The sequence below is a fragment of the Cinclus cinclus genome, chromosome 1, assembly GCF_963662255.1.
Source record: "Cinclus cinclus chromosome 1, bCinCin1.1, whole genome shotgun sequence".
Taxonomy (NCBI): domain Eukaryota; kingdom Metazoa; phylum Chordata; class Aves; order Passeriformes; family Cinclidae; genus Cinclus; species Cinclus cinclus.
The window spans coordinates 22305944-22327125 of record NC_085046.1 but is presented as its reverse complement, the minus strand read 5'-3'; the positions used below and the strand labels follow the sequence as shown (position 1 = coordinate 22327125).

The following is a 21182-nucleotide window of genomic DNA, read 5'->3' as shown; positions in this document are numbered from 1 at the left end:
TGTCAGCACCAAAATCTATTAATTCCAGTTTTTCAGTAGTTACTGCCTGTCAGGCAAAGACTCTATAACATTACAGGGTTAAAAAACCCAGTTATACATAAGCATACAACAGCAAACCCAATGTAATTAATTAGAGAAAGTTATATCAGATATTGTGAAAAGCAGGCTTAGCTAAATATAGACATCATGTGAATATCAACGACATTTATAGGAGACCGTATCTTCAAATAGGTATATGAGCAGCATGTGCATTTATCTCAGCTCCTAGAACTTCTGTAACAAACTATTATAATGGATTTAACATTCAAAAGCAACTCTGTCTTTAAAAACAAATAAGAAGGCAGGCCTTGCTTTTTTTGAACGAAAAGAACCTGTTCTATAGGTGTTTTGTGAAATACTGTGGTATGTAACCATTTAGAGAAGCATAATAAGCAAAGCAACTATATAAGGAAATGCTGCTAATCTGGAACAGTCTGCAAGTGTTAAATCCCACTGAACAAACGCTGGGGTGGTGCATGTGGGCAGAAGACAATTAATGCCATGATACAGCTCCACTATACCCTTGCTATAATTTGGTAATCAGCCTCTCTATTCACCTTGCCTTCCCAAGTTCTGCTCTGCTCTCAAAATACCAGAAGCCATGTTACACATGATTTCACTGTCGAGTAGCAGTGGTTGAACAAAACCAGTATTAGTTTATCCAGTGATATAGATCATAATCACGAATGTGACAGCACCTCTTTCTTTATCAAGAACATCCTTCTGCTACCAATACTACCAACTTACTAAATAACAGAATCACAGAATGGTTAGGGTTGTGAGAGACCTTAAATCATAGAATCATAGAATTTCTCCTCCTTGCTCCAAAGTTTAACAGAACTGGCAAGAGGTGTTGTCTCTCTTCCTATTTTACCAGGGGGGGAAAAAAAGTATCAGTCCAAATTAAAGGCAAACTATTATTTAATACACTAGCACCAACTTCTGCAATATTTTCAACCTGTCTGTGACATTCATTCCTGAGAACTTACACTCTTCATATGGACTGTAAAACTGCAAAAACAGAGTATCAGCCTGCATACAGACAGGCAGTTGACTTTTGTATTCTGTGTCTCTAAAGATAACTAAAGAGCATTTTTAGAGAGATCCTTTCCAACAATCATGTCTTACCTGCAACATCAGTTGTGAACATAGGTATTCTTCAATGTTTGCTGTTTGATACACCTTTGCCATAACTATTGTTTTTTCCAAAGGCTCTCATGCTTTCTCCAGTCTCTGGCTGTAATCTTACATTCGGTACAGTAAAAATAGAAGACACTGTAAAAAAAAGAGTGCCAGTTCAGAAACTTTGACTTCTTTTTGCAGTAAAAGCAGTAATTTAAAAAGAATTAATTTATATGGCAAACACAACACATTAAATATATATGCCACCTATTTCTGCAAGTAAGCACTATACAAATTCTGAATGGAAAGAAGCTGAATGCATTATGAAGGAAATTGTATGGTGCAAACATTCTTAGCTGCATGCATCTTCAAAAAAACCTGTTTTCAGATTGTGTGTTTATTTGTCCTCTACACCACCATACAATTAATAACTTCCACTTTCAAATTTCTGCTGAGACAACTTAGAAGTAAGAAGCAGCAAAGTTTTTCAATTATTTGATATCACATATTACATCTTCAGTAGAACTGAACTATCTTGTTTCACTTTTTTTCTGAATTACTAAAGACAACTAGGCTTGTTGAAAATACCCAACAACTCAAAAATCTTTTATGTGAAGCAATCCCCTTTTGCATGACCTAGAAAAACCTTGATGACTTCAGTGTCACACCAGGCAACAAGTTATTAGGAAATATGATGATAATAATCACAGGAATCAAAATGCAAATGGTTAAGAACTAACATATTGATAATATGAATACTCATTTAACTTAGGATGCCTCAGCCTTACAGGGAAAAAAATCAATGACCTTCAATACTTCCTGAAAACAAACCTCCATGTAACAATGTCTCACGAGAGCTGCCACTGCATGATTCCATAACAAAATGCAAAAGAACTAATCAGGGCCATAAGAGTTGTCTTTTTTTTTTTTTTTTGTACTAACTGGCACATCTATAAGTTTTTGGAACTACGTTTTCATCTCCATGTCTTTAAAGGACCTGGGTATTGCTTTATGCACAGAACTTCCTTGAGTTTGGCATCTCAACTTGAAGGTCCTATTCTGCTATCCTTGATAACACTCAGTTAATGGAAGATATTTTATGGAAACAAATTAATATGAGATCTCAAATATAAAAGTAGAAAAGTGGAAGAAATGAAAACAAGTGCACATATTTAGTAAAAAGGATTATTTGGTGGCTTACTGCTCAATTTTTAGATGAATGAAAGCCATACTGCATCATAAATTGCATTGTATTCTGAGACAAGGGGTTTTTAGTAGAACTGCACTACTCTTACCTTTTTAATGTACTATTTTCAAAAACTGAAAGTGGCTATCTTTTAGACAGAGCTCATCTGGAAATTGAACTTCCAACCCAACTGAAATTATGCCTTGACTTGAAACTAAACCAAGTAAAAAAGCAAAATTGTGCTTCTCACATAAACTAACTTTGCACACATTTTGAAAATAAACCCCATTAAAAATTATACTGTAAAGTATTACGTAGAATACAAATACACGTACTAATGGTTAAAACCAGAATAGAAAGCCAAACACTTCATTTTTACTTTTTCAGTGTAGGCAGAGTCACCATACTTTCGTGAAATACTGTGATTCCAAGGAAACAATTTTCCGAAAATTCTGGAAAATCATTTGACTGATTAATCCCATTTACTCTTCTACCCACATATGAGTCTTTCCCTCGTTTTAAGTGCTAAATCCCCAAATTTACAATTCAGCATCAGGACCAAATTGGAGGAAGTATATTCCATGATGAATACTATTCACTACAGAGATTTGCAGGATCACAGTGGTGTCCAAAATTAGAAAGCGGCAATTTTTTTTTTACATAAAGACTCAATATGATTATAGCTATATTTAATTAGCTGTCAATAGTCTTTCTTGATGTAAAATATTAGCACAGAGAACTAGAATCACAAAAACTGGTAGTTTCACTACACAGTAAACATTTTCCCAACTCTCCAAAGTAAACGACTTCTTTGTTTTGTAAATATGTTTACAAGTATATCCAAGTCATACTAAATAGAAATTATTGTAGTATTTGATACTGGGATTGTCCTTTCTTGCAGCTGGATTTATGCTTCACAATGATTATCTACTAGAGACAGAAATAGTCTTTCTGTAACTCAAAATTTTACTGGAGGCATTTAGAAGAACCTTGCTTTAAAATATAATGATTTTTCATCTTTATTCTCCCCCCTTCAAAAGGTTTCACTGCTCCTGATGTTTAACGTTATGCAAAGACGTGTTTCTGCCAATGAATATCGCCTTATGGTTATGCTTCTGCAAATAACCTGCTGTGAGCTGATAAAAGGATTAATGCAGCCAAAATTCTTAATCTGTGAAATTACAAATTAAATTCTCATATTAAAAATACCACCCTGAGGTATTTTTTGTGGTTTTAATTCCCCTCTGGTGTTCTGCATACATTGTGCTTGTTAATGACTGGGACAAGACCGTCTCTGTTGGCAGCCTGCTGCAGAGTGATAATGTGTAGGCATTTACTTCACTGATAGAACTGGATTTAACCACTGACTGATAAACTAAGTGGCAAGTGGGTAATAAGTCCATATTAACAGAAAAGTACTACTGCAGAATTCAGAATTCAAAATCCTGGCTAAACTAAATCACACAGTCATAAGGATTGAGATGTCACCACTGCAGAGTGATTTTTGTTTTCCATTTAAGTGGAAATAGGATAAATGAACTGGCATTCTTGATGTTCCATTAGTCCTGAAGAAAAGAATCTCTTTGCATCAGTTCTGCAAATGCAGACTTTCAACAGCACCTGCCTTAATTTACATTGAGCATTTAAATTTTCTGCTTATCAAGTACCACAGTCAGCAAACTGAGTGGTGGGTCACCATGGCAGAGGAGGAAACTGGGAATCTTTTTCCAGAGCCAGAACAGAGTTTATGACAGTGATGGACAGAAATTATTGGTGCTATTTTGGTTTTAATGTTCATATTCTACAAATGGGAGCATGCTATGCAGAGCAGAGCTGAGAGTAGGGTGCTTGGACAGCCAAACCACAGAAAGAGCTCAAAATGTGATTACTACATCTGTTGAGGATTGAAAAGATAAACTTCAGGAAGACAGAAGTTTTTGTACTGACACTGCTGTAAACAGATTCCACTGTGGATGAATATTCAAATAGAGAGCTCAGCTTTTAGAAGCAAACTTTTAAATCAGCCAGAGTTACACACACATGTTCCATTGTTGCATCTCTGAACTTTCTGTCTTGAGGTACTGGATTTAGATCTTTTGCTAATGGATGCATGTTTGAAAATGGAAAAGAACACACAGTGCTGTAATGCAACCATGTGTCTCTTCACCATATTGCATTAAACCAAAATGCTGACTGTTACTCCCTTGTGAAACCTTTTTTTAATAACAGAACCTTCTCTGAATAAAAATATCATCCAGAATACTATTTTTTTCCTAGAATCAATAGTCGTGTGCTTTTCACATTGAAAAACAATATACAGATATACAAGTGATTTAAAATCACTAAAAATATAATTGACAGCATACACGATGATAGGAACATTTCTGCCAAACATTTCTGCCATTTCTGTTTTATAAAAGAAGCAAAAGGATGTATGTAAATAGTGAAAGCATTCTTAGTTAAGAATATCACCTGCCATCCTCTTTGTACACAGCCTAATTCAGCAAATTAACTGATTGTTTACTTTGTGTTTCCCAGACTTCTGAATGCTGAATCCTTTCTTAAAGGTTACTGTTATAACACATAGAGATTCTGTGAATCAAACGCAGCTGGATTTTTATCCTGTGTGCTGCAGCTAGTTAAGAAGCACTGTATGTTATAAGTGAAAAGCACTAAATATGTAAATTGCATTTTTCCTTTTGCTTTATGACAATTCAGAGAATTCTATTGGCTCCACACATAATCAAATACAAAGATAGCAGGCTGCAGACTGCAGAGCAGAGATAGCAAAAAAAAAAAAAAAAAAAATCCATTTTGTCCTGTGTCAAGCTAACTATGTAATTTCAATCTACACAATTGCAGTCATGTATTTTGTGTGTGGCTGTGTGTTCATGAAGCTGTCTGTATGTGAGGGTTAGCATACACACATGCATCTGTCTGAACTAGAATCTTTGTTTCTATTAGATTTGGAGGTGATTATACTCACTATCAGTTAATTCCCATAGCCGTGGGGGCAGATCACTGAAGTACTCATGGCTCAGAGCTGCCTGTGCTGACAATCTGTTCTTTGGGAAACACTGGAGTAGTTTGGAGGCTAGATCTTCTGCATGGTTCACACAGCTCAGCCTGAAACATAAACAAGAAAGTTTTTTTCTGAAAAACAGTATCATTATTCCGTTTACCAATTCCATATCCAGTCAGCACAGTTGAAACACCAAGTCTGAATAGCCAGGAGCGCTACCAGGAAAACTATTCCTCAGGCTAGGGGGTTGATTAATTATTTCTGTATTGACAGCTTAAAATTCATACAAATTTTACAACTACAGAGCATATAAAATACCATATCACATATGCCCTGCCTCATATGCTAAAGTATCATGAGCAACAGCATCTTGAAAGCAACTGTTTTGATCCTTCCATTTACATTTTATTGAGCATACTGACAAACTGAAAATTTACAGTGCTGGAAACAAATGCTTATTATCATGTAAACACATGAAATCCAAGCTTAAAATAACAGCAACATTCACACAACTTAGAGAAGTACCAAATTTTAAAATCCAGGGATGCTTAGCATGCAACACATTCATCATGTTTCACAAAGACATTTGTCTTTCAGGAAGTACTGACTTCTTACTTGTTCATATATTCACATGGCAGGGAATTGACTCTTCATCAAGTGTTAATCCAATGCAAAAATTAAATTTACGTGGTTTATCTTTTCTAAGTTTCCCACAGAAACTGAGAAAACTTACTGTTTCATTGGGAGCTAAATCCTTGGGAATATTATATAAGAAAATATAATCTAAAAGTGACTTGGAGACAGTAAAATGGTAATCATCAAGATGTGGCCTGGGTCTAGCGACCTATAGCTGCCTCCTAAATTTCCAAAGCCACCAAGCTTTTCATAATATGCAGTCAAAAAAATACATTCTGAATCCTGTTGACATCACGTTGCTATTATTACTAGGAAACTTCATAAATTCAACTATGCCTTTGTTCAGTAAAGATCTCTCATTGGGTAAATGCCAACGTTTATAAAAGGTTTTTTCAATGCACTGGTTTCCTAAAACAAGTAGATAGTAGACTGCAGTTCAAAATAACTGAGCATTTGAAAAAGATTATGTTATCCTTTAAAATAAATAATCCTATAGCATGTTTCACGCAAATATTATTTTTTTTCAGCTCCAGATGACTTTCTAGAAAAACATTCAAGAAGATGGATTAAACAGCATTACTCTTTTATTGGGCTCACATGGCATGATTTATATGAATCAGTATAGGCACAGGTGAAAACTGTCTCTTCAACAAAGAATAGATGACACTGAAAACACTAAATAAAAAAAAAAGGTTACTAGTTTGAGAAATTTAGGTTACAAATGTCATAGACACAACTTTTTGTCCATGTCCATACCATAGTCAGTGTGAAAAATAAGAAAAAAATTAGATATTAATTTTCAATAAAAAAATTAAAAATCTAAAGCATCTATCCTAAATTATGTACTGGAATATGTATGATGTGCTGATATCTGCAATCATTCAAAAGATATGCCACTGGCTGTCTTTTTAATTTTTAGCAACTGTATACTGGATGGAAATTTGAATACTGTGCCTATCTGATCTCTCCTTGAGAACTGGCAGGATATATGTCCAGAAAGTACCCAGGGATGAATTGCTTAGGAGTGCTGACCACTTTAAGACATTGTAGCTCATCACTGTTACTGAATTCTCAGGATTAGATTTCAGAATTGCTATTTCAGGTTAAACAGATGCTGAACTCCAGTGTTTCTGATGGGCATTTTTTATTTCCGTTTTAATTTTCAGTTTGTGACAAAAGGAAAACATCTTGAATTAAAGACTCATTGCTTATAAATTACATCACAAATGAGAATAATTCCAAACTATTTAAACCACCAGATTTTTTAAAATGTTCAGTAGACTTTTGTGACAATTACAGATAATTTCATTACAGAACACAGCAAAATACCAAGAATAAAGGTAATTCTTAACAAAGAACAGGAAAGGGGGGGGGCATATTCAAGGAGAATTGGTATTAATTCTTCTACACATGCAAAATTTCCATGGAATGGTGATTATATTGAGTCTCAGAGGCCTGAGTCCTATTCTCCCCTGCACCAATTAATCGTTCACAGATTCTGTCAAACCATTTCACCAATGTAATTTTTCCCCACAGAGGTAGCTGCGAGCTTTTTAGGAACCATAGTAAACCCTCCAAACATAAGAATTAAACCATTCCTTAGCTGATCCATACATAGAATGGAAATGCTAATTAGGTAAGGTAAAGCAAAGCGAAAGAAAATAACATTTAAACATCAACAAATTCTGACTTGCAGGTGAAATTATGGATGACATCTGTAGTTCCTGGAATGGAGTGATACTGACATTTTGACTGCATTAATGGTCACCAGTGTACCTGGCACACTGGTAAGATCTTTTTGCACGATATTCAGAAAAACGAACATAAATGGCAAGTGTTTTGAATAGGAAGACTCTAGAAAGCCAGTCACCTTCCCAGTTTAGACAGAAAAAAAGATACATGTTTACTGAAATCAGTTGAGAAACCAAAGATAAACATCAAATAATCAGCAGATTATACACTAATATAAATTTAAAAAGATATCTGCGGCTGCAAAATAATCCCATCAAACAAATAATTATGAATAAATCAGTCATAATTAGAACCAGTTTTATAATTAATAAATAGAAGATGATTCATTGCACAGTCTGCAAAAATAGTGGAATCTGCTATAATTATTAGATCTATCTGACCTGATCACATTCCAAGTAGCGCTGGAGGTATAGGGTTGGTGTTAGTTGCTTGTCAGTGCTTTGAAGATTTTAGTTGCTACATTATTAGTATTATGTTTCCAAGCATTTATAGATTTTTTTAGAGATTTCAAACTCAGAAGGGACCACAGTGATCAAATGTCACCTCTTGTGTAATAAAGGCCAAAGATCATCTGAGTAACTCATGGATCAAATCACCACTGTCCCCTAGCTCAGCTGTAGCTTTAAAGTTCTACATTAAAATTCTAATTCTCTTTATGGAGTTTTGCATAGCAATGAAAAAAATTCTTCTCCAAAACTCATGTCTTCTGCAAAGGTCACTTCTGGAAATCAGTGGGCACTGCAAAAAGCACACGCATATGGGCTCCTAAGGTTGTCAGTATTAAAAACTGATGCCTTAGTGGAATGCATGACTAATTTTGCTGCTTTGTTTAAAGACAAGCTATTCTTTACTTATGAAAAATGCACTGTATGATCATGTATTAAAATTACATCTGCCACATCAGAATTGTTTGGAAAACCCTATTTAGTGCATAACCTCTGTGGTCGGAACTTTGGACCAATGGCTTTGTTTCTCTCAATTTTTTTTTTCCAATATTCTCTTTAAAACATCCTCCTTAAAACATTAACCATTTGTCTAATTTAAGTTTGAAACCTGATTCCTCAATAGAGACAAAGGCTAAATTTTCTGACGGGGTTCACTAGTTAAATACCTAATACAGAAGTTAACAAAAAGAACCAAAGAAAAAAAAAATCATTTTTAAATACACCTCTTTCAGTACGAGACAGGATGGAATTTCATACAATATGCCTTTGTGTCTAAAACATAATAGCATGTTTTGTCTCACAGCAGTTGGGCCATATAGGAACTTGGCATGCATGATATGGCAAGTCTCAATATTCACGCTTCACTTACTGTCACACTAATCACCGAGGAATAGTTACTAGCCATGACAGCATACATACTTTCAGAAAATGTGGTGTACAGCAGAATACAGAGAAACCTTTGGCTATATGAATATATTGTTTTAAGAAATACTGAGAATATTTTTCCACACCTACTCTGATGACATTTGTGAAACACATTGATTTTCAATTTAATCCCAAATGCTATATACAGACTTAGCACTAGAAAAACAAACACCATATGAACCTGTCTCACTTGAAATATATATGAATCTGACTAGACTTGAGCAGTTGTAAATCTCATTGGATTACAAGAATTTGATTTAATTTCTGAAAACAGGCTTAAATGTCTTTCTACTGCAGAGAAAGGTCAGTATTTGGTCAAGCAGAACATGACTAAGATCACTGAAGTTTGGTTTAAGCTCTTAAGAAAAAAAAAGTTTGGGGCAAGTGCAGTGAACTTCTGAACTTGGGGTGATTTGCTTTTAAATGCAATGAAGTAGGCAGTTCAAATTCACATTAATAATTAAGAAAAATGGGCATTAAAACAAATGGAGATAATATACTGTCTATATGCTTCTAGCAGCATGAGGTAAATACTTCCCAAAGCAAAATGGTTTATTGTGCACATTTTCCATGTGAAGATACGATTCTCGCAGTGCATCATTAATTCATTTCTCAACTGGCATTTATAGCACGGCCTAGAGGAGAGAGGTACCTAATTCCATTTGGAAATTTCAGCTGTTTCTTTATTCTAAGCAAGCTCCTGCAACCTGAAGTGCTGAAAGACCAAACCACAGTTAAGCTGAACAATCACACCATTTAGCAGAGCTTCAAATTGAATGGTATGAAGAGAACTAACAAATTGGTGTGAATCAGGCAGGCAACCCTTGCAGCTGGTTTCACAGGGGATGCTCTGGACCCCTCAACAACAGGGCTCCAGTACAGTCCCTGTGCTGCCTCGCCTCCCAGCGCACTGCCACAATGGTTGGTTGCACTCCCCATTTTCACCCAACTTTGCTTGAGGACAGCAGCCTTTTCCCCTCATCCCAGGCTTTAGCCTCTCCCGAGTTCTGTACAAAACTGCACAACACCATGCATTGCAGTTAACACTTTCTTTGCAAATGCACTGCCTTCCCACCAGCAGATACAGAAATGCCCACGTGTGCCTTGACAGTTTATACTTCTGAATATATACACGATCCTAGTAGCAGCAGCTATGTGAAACACGAATCAGAGCAGGGCCTACCTGAGTAGCATTTCCTTTTTATGAGCCCCAGCAGCCTTTTCTGTTGTTACCACCATGCAGAGAACACCTACTGTCTTCAAAGACCTGACGTGCCAGCTCCAGCGTGCAGGAGCCGCTTCCCTAACGTGCCTGGTGTGCCTCCACGGAGCTTTTGTAGAGTTTATTTAGCCATCAAGAAACCACCACAACAAGTGAATGCAAGTTTTGATGCGAGGCTTTTAGCTTTTGATACAGATGAAGGCATAAAGGAGTAGCTCAAGATGACAATCTAACAGAGCAAAGATGTTACCATTTTTTCAGTGTTTTACACAAAGGGTGTTGAGGACTAAAATTGATGAACAAAGAGAGACAAAACCATTTGAAGGCTCACTGGAGCAGTGTTTTACTTGTTGCTGATCAATCACAAAATACAGAATTTGCTCTACAGCAAAATATAGAGGAACTTCAAGCCAAACTATAGAGTAAATAATACAATAAAACAGAGCCACTGTGGCATGTCACTCTTGGGACTGTACCCGGCACCTGCAAGGGGCTGCCAACAGCAGTCCTGGGTTTTGCACATTCCTTAGAAAAGACATATCTCCAAACACCTGATGTTGCTCTTTTCAAATTGAGGTTCTGGCAACAGTTTAGATTTAGAAACACTGAGCTCTCTACACACGCAGAGTGGGAAAATCCAGTCTCCAGGCTCCATAGGCCATCACTTTTAGCTCAGCATGTGAATAGAATCAAGACTGCCAAATAGCACAATGTCATGCTCTTGGATAAGGTAGGCTGGGACAAAGCCTGCACTGGCTATAACATGTATATAACATGGCTACTGCTCCCAGTGTCTGTCCTTGCTCTGTGCTCCTGCACACCACTGCACACCATCATCTTCAGACCATCATGCTTTCCATGGTGGTATATGAAACAATCTCTTTGGAAATTTAAAAATTAGTTTGATCCCCTTTAATTATATTACTATATTACAGCACCAGAAGTCTTATCCACTGAAGTACTGAAAAGGTGGTCAAAATATTTATTATTACAATAAAAGCCATGACAACCAATGATAAGTACTGACAGTCATGCAACAGAGATAAAAATAACGGTGCCAGTGTTTGATTCCCTGGCATTGCTGTTAATGTCGATGCAGCAGAGGTCAGAGCCCCACTTGGAAAGCTGTGGAGGCAAGTTCATTCAGTGCATTCCAGGAAGGTAATGATAACCCTGGCCTGTCTGAACTAATTCTCACTTGACAGATGCACAGATGCCATGAGTTGGAAGGCAGCCAAGATGAACAGAATTTCATGAAAAATGGTGAACTTAACAAATGAGGGTTCTAACACAGACAACTATGTTTTTTACTTTTATTAATATAGCTTTAGTCCTAGGTATATAATGGTATATACTTAGTAAATTTTTAGAAGAATCTACTGACCCAGTAGGTAAACCAAAATTACAGTTGCAGCCCCTGAACTTCTCAGAACAGAGAATTAAGATGCTTAAACTGCTCATGAATCACATTAGGCTTCAGAGACTCAGTTTGGTCACACCTAAACTAGACAATGAAGTGATACAATTCACTTTTGACAAAAGCCATTATGCTCAATTACAACTTGATCATTTGTATGTATCATCACCGAATGCAGCTCAAGACAAAATCTTAGATATGAGTCTATTTCTCCCTGTCTCTTTTAAACTAGATTTGCTGTGTTTTACTGCCTGTTTTAGATGCATTACTGTATTTCTTCAACACAATGACGCTTGTTATTTCCAGCTTGGAAAGTCTGCTTCATAGAGGAAGCAGAACACACCACTTTTAAAAACTGAATTTGGTTGATTTGATGTTTAAAGGCTAAGCTTAAGGAGAACCAGTAAATATACAACAGACCTGAAATTATCCTGAGTTTTGTGAGAGCTATGCAGGCTAGCTCTTGCTCTGATGCCTCAGATTAAATATGCTGAGCTATGAAACCTTACAAAGAAACCCAGCACCAACTGTTGAGAGCTCTGGGCAGGAAGATTGCTTATACTGCTCATTGACAATATTGCAGATATTTCTCCTACTTGTTTCTTCCAATTCTGATGCAGAGTAAGGTTTACATTTGATGCTTAGCATCTTTTTGCCAGAATAACATTTGCTGGAGCATCAAATGAAGCAAGAAGTATGCAGTCTACGTGACAGACACTAAAGTGAAGAAAAGTTTATTTAAACAGCAAGCATACAATGTATGTGCAGTGATAACATACCCTAAGCTATTGAGAATGTGATGTTCTGTGATATGTTCACATAATGTTCTTAACTCCTAGGAATTCTGAGATTGTCATAGTCTAGGCAGCATGACTGCTGGGTACAGTGTTTTGCTACTGTTTAAAATCAGAACTAAGTCACAAAACTAAAAGAAGACTACCTGAAGTAATTACTACGATTTCACTCAGTTTTCAGCAGTTTCTGTTAGACACAGGTATTTCCCACAAAAAGTATTTCCCAAGACATTTTAATTAGAATGTGCTTTACTATTTTGTCCCAGAAAGAATTCAGCAATCACTTATTTTTTGATTTTACATGCCACCACCAATCAACTATTTTAATTCTTTCAGCATCCCAATTAGCCCATTATTAAACATACTAATTATGGAAGACATAGTACATTACTTACACCACAACAGACCACTACTGAATATGCCAGATTTATAGTTTACTGGAAGATCTTTGTTTGCTGTAAGTGCAATTAATGAAGAAAAATAACACAGTGGTGAGTGACATCTAGTCAGAAGTTTTTGATTATTCTGAAATTCTTTAAAGGGCATGAATCCTCTGATCAAGGTGAATGTTTTTTAAAGGCTGTCTGTGTGCACCTCAGCAAGTTGAACAGAATAACCTTGGAAAATAAACAGAGCTAAAAATAATTACTAACACCCCAATCATTTTATGAGCTATTATTTCACCAGAAAATGGAGAAAATATAACTTTAATCCTGAAAAAAACTCCTCAAGGTTTATGTTCTCTATAAACCTTTCACTGAGAACTGAAAATATAAGTTAGTAATGCAATAAATGCCCTAACAAATATATCAGATTTTTCACTTAATGCTTTTTACAGGCTTAAACCAATCTGAGTGAAAGAAAATCACCTTTTACAGTCTGACTCTTAAAGGAAGAATGCCTTTCTGTTATGCTTTTTAAAATAAGGCATGGTGAATTTATATCAACTTCAGTGAATCTTGGGGCATGATAAAAGGAAGAAAATACAGCAGTGGAGTTAACATTCCATAGTATTCTTTCTTACATATTTATTTCCTCACTGGCTGGACATAAGCAGAAAAAAAATAAAATAAAAAAAAATTGATGGAATAACCCCCCACCCCCCAACACAGAAATAACTGAAATAAACCTTAGGCACATAATGCAGTCAAAGCTCTGCGTTCTTCCTCATCTCACCCTTGACAACCTGAATTGCTTCTGTCCAAATAAATCCATGCAAAAGATGTTCTGAAGAAAAAGAAAAAAAACCCCAAACTCTGAATTTCAAATTTGTCAAGTGGGTGCACCCATTAGGGAAGTAAACAAAGTCTTCCTTATTTTCCCTTATCCAGCTGTCTTTCTGGACCTATTACCTTTAGAAAACAACCAAAACAAAGACACAACTAAGTGCTAGTAAATAATCATTAATACTGCTCTATGAATCTCTACCCTCTTGTCTGATATTTTATCATCTTGGGTTTAAGAAGTTTTCATTTCATTCTAATGTAAATAAGAACTGGTTTGTTTGCTTAGTACTTCAACAAGAATTTGCTACAAGGCTGCAGCATGCAGGCAGTGCCCTGAGAAGGATGACCTTGCTTTAGCTGGTGAAGCCAAAGATCATTTATCAGAGTTAACCTACAAAATCTGTCTTGCTGGGGCCTCAGATCTGTCAGCCACTTGGAAGCAGCTACTTGCTCTGTCCTCCCACTGCTGCCTAAAACATTGCATGGGTCTATCTTTTATATTACTGTATACCTCTCAGCTAATAAAATAGATTTTTGTGGCTATGGAACTAACAGGAGTACTTTGTATTTATTTATACAGCTCATTAAAGGCGGATAGAGATTTGGAGGCAGAGAGAATGCCCCAAGCCTGTAAAGCTCAGGAAGACAGATCCCAGGCATATGCATCTATTTAACTTTATGCAGATAAGTTGCCTGGTTGAACCCAATGAGACTGAGCAATTATGTAAAAGCAGGCATCCTGGTCTTTTTTGCAACTCCTAAACTAAGACACGAGAGGGAAATGATGCAGGACTAGTAAATACTGGGAGGAAGAGACAGAAATTGTTGTAGTGAGACCATACGGGCAATATATTCAAGCTATGCAGTCAAGAAGACTTAATTATGTATTATTATGTCTGTATTTAGACAGACTTACATCACATAGAACTAGCTGCAGCTCCCTGACCCTCAGGCACTTGGTTCAGGTGGCATCACAAGAGAACACAGGGTAGGACACCAGTTCAAGCCAGCGCTGTGGTGTACAAAATGCAATTCCTTCTCCAGATCCACCCTCCCGATTCAGCACACCCCTTTCTCTTTACATTAATGGAGATAGAAACTTTCTAAAGTGAATTTCAGGTCTTCTTTGAGTAGGGAGAACCATTCAGACTGAAAATCCAATGTCTGACACCAAAGGCAGTAATACTTGTTAAGAGACAAATATGCCTGTGTTAATCTATGAACTTGACTTTGAACTTGAACAGGGGAAAAAAAAATAGGTTTCTTATGCACGGACCACCATGAAAGGAGAAAACAGTGATCTCTCTAGTATGCAATGTGGAGAAAATGCAACATTATTTTGCACAGTATTTTTTTAAAAGGGGAACATTACATAGCCACATGTACCTGTATTGAAGTGTCCTTCTAAAAATTTGCTAGAATTTAACATATGAGTTTAAGCTTTTTATCTATAAACATCTTGGAGGTGAATCAATAAGTCACAAACTCCATATATTTTAGCTACCAATTACTGAAATACATGGATATGTGTGAGAATGTAGCGCTGACACTCAGAAATTGGTTTGCAGTAGGGAAGAACTCAACCCTGAACCATTTTTGCAAATTCTACACTGTAAAAGTATCATGAAAGAGAGACAGCTAAGCAGGGAGTTACTGCTATTTAGGCATAAATCAGCATAGATGATTTAAGAACTAAAATAAATTTTTTTGTATCTATAATAGTGACCACTAAAGGTCAGATTTCCCAAAGAGACAGCTATCACTAAAAATTGACTGCCAGCAGAGCTCAGGCCACTTCTTACAACTCAAAAAAGCAGGTGGATTCTCAAAAGATATTTCACACATGGAGTTGTGGAATCCATGGAGCTCTGGTCATGTGTGCTGTCATTGAACTGGATGGGCAGGTAAATAAACATCTGTGTCTCATTTTAGGGTCTTAAATGAACATCAAGCTTTTGCAAAAGCAGGTATTTGAGGCTGACAAGTCCTGGCATATTCCAAACTGAGAACAAGAGCCTGGAATCAAGGACCATAATCAACTGATAAATTCTCTATCTGGGCATAAGCCCATCTGATTCCCAGAAGGGAAAGCAGCAGTTGCGAGTCTGCCTGAACTATTTGGGGGACATGAGAAGGCTTAAAGATGAGAAAGCCTCGTATTTAAGTCAGTCTTAAAGCTGCAGAACTCAATATTTAACAAGCATCATAAAGTCACCCCAAGACAGGATCAATGACACAAAAACAGGGAATAGGAGCTTTGCGAAGAAAGACAGGAAGAGGCAAAATTTAGGAGGATTTTGAAAAAGATAAGAAGGGGCTCAAAAATGATGGAGTAAAACAGCCAGTGTTGGGATGAGAATTAAACAATACACAAAAAATTAAAATTAATTTACTGGTTGCTTGTTATATGATCTGAAAAAGGATGTTGATCAGGAGAGAACATGAGAAGTCTATTATGATAATCAAGATCAGAGTGACAAAGTTGGTTGGGAAGACATGAAATTATCTTGAAAAAGCTGGAAAGAAAAAAGGTAAAATGCATATATTATTCTGGAAGTACAGGATAGGGATATTTCTTATTTTTCTTTTCCTAAGACTTTAGGCCTAGGTGACAAAAAATCCTAGCAGAACAGTTCAAGTAGGGAGCTTCACTGGGAGTATGTTCAGGTGTGCACAGGGAATAGCAAGAATCTCTTGGCTGAAGCCTCATTGCTGAGTTGAGCAGGGCTAGTGAAAGAGCCTGACTGCTCAGCTACTGAGTGTCCCCACTGCCCCTGGATTATCTGGCCAGGTCAGCAGCATGCTCCAAACTCACTCCTGGACACAGTCCAGGGAACAACTCATGGCAGGGACCATTCCCAAAACGCAGCAGGTTCTATGCTCCTACAAGCAAGGTGTGCCATATATTACACTAGAAAACACAATTCCTACGGTCTGCAACATGTGTCTTACTTTATTCTGGCAATTTTGCTTTAAAAACCTAAGGCTGAACAGCCCCAAAATAATAACTGCACCTGCAGCTGCATGGGGACCACACAAAGCCCACAGGAGATGCATGCCCAAGTGTTACTTAGCACAGCTGTGGCCAAGGTCTGCCACATGGCCTCGGGGCCAGCAGATAGTCCCTGGCTCTGCTTTAGTTTGCAGTACAGACGTGGGCTGTAGCTGACAGAAAAATGATATTCACCAAACACTATCTGTCAACATCTCAGGAAAATTCATGCCCTCATGGTTGCCGAATAAAGCTTGACTCAAGGGCACTGTAAGGATCAAATATGAAAGAAATAAAAGGAATGTAACCATATTCTGCAAAAGTCATAATGCTGAAGGAAGCCAATAATGATCCAGAGCATGATTTTTTTATATCAGGGCAGTGAAGTAAGTCTGAGGCACACTAACAGTATAGTAATAAACAGAACTTTAAAATTGCCATAAAATCTAACCAAAGAAGGCAACACAAAAGTGATGGTCCTTTCTTAACATGCAGTGATGTCGGAGCGAAAAGCATAAATTTAACCTACTTTTACAAAATTTCCTTACCAGACACCATGGATATCCAAATATCTGTACCACAGATATCCAAACAGTATTTATGTTTTAAAACTATTCTGTGTTCCCAAACAATAAGGACAAAAAAGCAAACAATACATTTATAAGAATGTGGCAGAAGTAAAAATTATACTTTTTCAATTTAAATTCTTCGCAGTAGGATTCTGAGTTTATAAATCCAACACGAAAAATTAGGTCCTTTATTCATTTGTATTTTTGGCCTCCTGTTGCAGCAGTGTTCATAAAACAAACACAGCTGGCATCTTTTATTATTTTATTCACTGAAGGATTTAGCTGGACAAACATCACAAAGATGGTGGCTGTTTTCATTGAATTTATGATCAAATATGCTCCAGCATATGATCAACTCTGTTACATCAATTATTATGAGATGTGAATAATTTAACAGAAAGTTGTCTATTTGTAAATCAGATCTTAGGGATAGAAATTCAGCTGAGGTAGCAGCCAGTGGATATAAACTGTATCACAGAATTTAAAAGGATGCAGGCTTTTTGTGAATCACATTTAGTGATAAACACTGTCATTTATATTTTGCCATCTAGTGAGCTGCTAATTCAGGTAAACTATTTCAAAATCTTATTTTAAAATTTAATTAGATCCATCTTTATCAGAGGAGAATTTAACTTTACTGATGCTTTTCAAAATTGCAGAATATATTTCCTATAAAGGCTTAACTGAAAACAATAAACAAACTACCATCAACACCATATTTTGTGTGTGTTTTTCCATAGATGTTCACCAAAGTCTGTTGTTCAGCCTAATGCCAGGAGATCTACAATAATTTTAAGGCAGAATGTGTGCCTTAGGATATGGGATTGACTCAGTGCCTGAAAGAAAAAGGTCAGTTCCCTTTGGAACCACTTGCCTCTTTGCCCTCCAGCAATAACAGGTGCACCAGCCCTGTGCTGAGGCTTGTTATTCACAGTGTGCTGCTGCAGATACATAATCTAACCTCTCTGATTTAATGCATCACCAGGGTGAGAGTCTCCCATCTTCCCATTTTGACATGGGTCAAGCAGGCACTGAACACATGTACATGATGACCTGCTTGCAGCCATCACCTTCCACAAATTCTCAAACAATAGCTTAAAACTTTCTTAGCTAGTTCATTTAAAGAAATCACTAAATTTAAGTATTAGACTGTTTGGCTACTAAATAACTTGAAGTTATGAAAAAATCACAGCCTCCTACAATGATTTGTATTTCGGTGTCACTAATAAAAAAAACCCAGAAAACTTTAATGAAAAAGCAAAAATTCTCATTTCTCTGTACAATATGGCAGGCAAGATGTTGGAAATCTTTAGGCAGATACATGAGGCAACACAAAAAAATGCAGGAAAGGAAGTGATTAAGATTTTCTTGAATGAATTTTGAGAGACAGTCACAGGAGATGCTCATGAATGGCAGAACCTGAATACCTGTGATCTTGCCACAGAAAAAGTGGTGGTCAAAATTACACTAAACCCCCCCACATGAAATCTTCATAAAAGTCAGTATTTGCCTAAAGCAAAGATAGTTTATTATGTTTGTATCACTACAGAAATCTATTGTCATATGTCTCTGGCTGGCAACAGAGGCGAACAGCATGAGTTTTGAGATTGGCTTAAGCCATCTGCACTGGTGACAAAACCCAGGAACATTATTCATATTTTTATACTTATTTCCTGTCTCCACCATCTCTCAAAATTATCTAGGTTTTTGAGATCCTAAGATGAGAATCAAAGGAACTGTTCAGTTAAAGAAAAATTATCTGTAACACAGAATAAACAGCAGAAGATAATATCAAGCCACATAAGCCAAGAGTAGTTGCTTAGCACTAAGCACTTTTGAATGCCAACCCAGTTCTCAAGTTACCTATCATTTTCACTTTCCTTTTGGAAATATCTTGCCTTTAATGGCTACATGCAAAAAATGAGAGAGCCAGTAGTAAGGTCTACTTCCTTTATACTGCTACCTTCAGAGTATGTCTTTAATTCCTTAGACAAACATTTAAAAAACACTTCTCAGAAACTCAGTTTTGTCAGTAATATCCTTATCTGGAGAAGAGAGATTTCAGCAGATAGGCCAACAGCACAGAACTCAAGCAAGAGGATAGAATTCAGAATGTGAGGATATAATGATGCCTGGTGCCTCTGATCAGAAAGTATTAGACTTCAAACCAAGAAATGAACACAGATACCACGGCAGCATATGAGTAACAGACTACCAAAAACATAATTCTGAGAAATTAATAAAACATTGGCATGTAGAAATGCAAGAAGAAAGAACAACTGGAAACATCTGAAGAGCTGATCAGAAAGTATTCAAAAACATTAATGAAGAACATACATTGAAAAAAATGTCATACCTGGAAACACCAAATAAACATGTCTATCTGATATACATCTCAATATCCTAAGGAATTCTTAAGGAATTAGTGAGGATAGCAAACAAATGTAAGTAATCTTTTATAAGTCTTTCCAGGAATTCTACATAAGAATAGCCAGTTCTCTTCCCTCATTTCTCTTCACAGGCTTATTACTGTAGATATGTTACTGTAACATTATCTAATTTTGCTCTGCATTCTACAGTATGGTACTAGACTTAAAAAATATATACCCATACTTCCTTTCTGGTTTTCAAAAGAGCAGCTTGGCAAATATCTGTTGGACACTGACACAGAATACAGAAGGAAAGCACAAACAAGAGAAACAAAAGAATTATGGCTGCAGAATTAGATTTCAGAAGTAAGACAAAATGGCAATCAAAAAAAGAAGTGACTAATGACTAAGACATCATAGAAAATATTTTCTTAAAGTGGACTTAATAGTTGGTGGAACAAAACAACAAAAGATTACATTTGATGCAATTTCTATTAAAAAATTTGCTCTGTGGACAAACTCTGAAGAGCTGGGATGTGATACACTATCTCAAAGACTGAAAGTGGCTGACAGACCATAAGCAAAGGGTAATGATGAGTGGCAATGTACTGAGTTGGAAGGGAAGTGTCCAGCTGTGTGCCAGAGGGATTAGTGTTAGTCACAGTTTTATTTAACATCTTTATTAATGACCTGGACTAAGGGATACCCTGCATACTGAATCAACTCTTAGATAACACTAAATGCTGAAATCACCACAAAAGACAAAGACATTAGTACAGAGAAACTAACAGTAGTAAGACATGTGGGCAGAAAATCTAAAAACAAGACAAGAGCACAGAACACTACGAACAACTATTTTCACAGAATAATAACCCCAAATATGGACGGGTCCAGAGTTAACAATGCAAACAAACTCTAGTCCAATGCCAGATACTGAATTAAATGCTGCAGAAAACAACAAACAACATCCATATACATTGGGGCTGTATTTTTCACTGCTGTCATGGATGGGGAAAGGTGCAGGGCAGTAACACTACAATTTTAATAATGAAGCAGCACAGAGTTATTAGTACTCTGAAATAAAAATGACAAAAGCTTTTGTGGTCCAGTTTAGAAGGCTTATTAGTATTTTTAACTGGGACAAGAGGATGTAACACAATACCTAAAGCTTAGCAACACGAAAGAGAGGAAATTTAGAATGAAGCAAAAATAAATTGACTGTCAGGATAAACATGGTATCAATGAGGTCTGTTAGGAATAGTTGTCCCCCCAAGTTTTGAAAGGTGTAACATTACAGCACTTTGCGGCTGCTCCAGTTTGAAAGAGAGATTAGAATATAAATCAGAAAGGATTTTTCAGCTCGGCGAAAGGATAAATGGAGGAAGTGCTGAAACGTGTCCCGGCGCCTGGCTGCGAGCAGCATCCCGTAATTCCGCACCGCGAGCCGGCAATCCCCGCGCGGAGCT

At 36.7% G+C, this 21182-nt stretch overlaps 1 protein-coding gene across 3 annotated transcripts in view; it reads right to left on the bottom strand.

Annotated features, from left to right (window-relative positions):
- Positions 1 to 1198: 1198 nt before the first annotated feature.
- Positions 1199 to 21182, bottom strand: part of CDK14 (cyclin dependent kinase 14) — a 248760-nt gene continuing 228776 nt past the window's right edge. For all 3 annotated transcript variants that reach the window (XM_062494811.1, XM_062494819.1, XM_062494827.1), the window contains 2 exons: positions 5334 to 5473; positions 1199 to 1314 (listed from right to left, as the gene is read on the bottom strand). In XM_062494811.1, coding sequence (XP_062350795.1) covers positions 1199 to 1314; positions 5334 to 5473 — 256 coding nt within the window. The remainder of the gene's footprint in view (positions 1315 to 5333; positions 5474 to 21182) is intronic.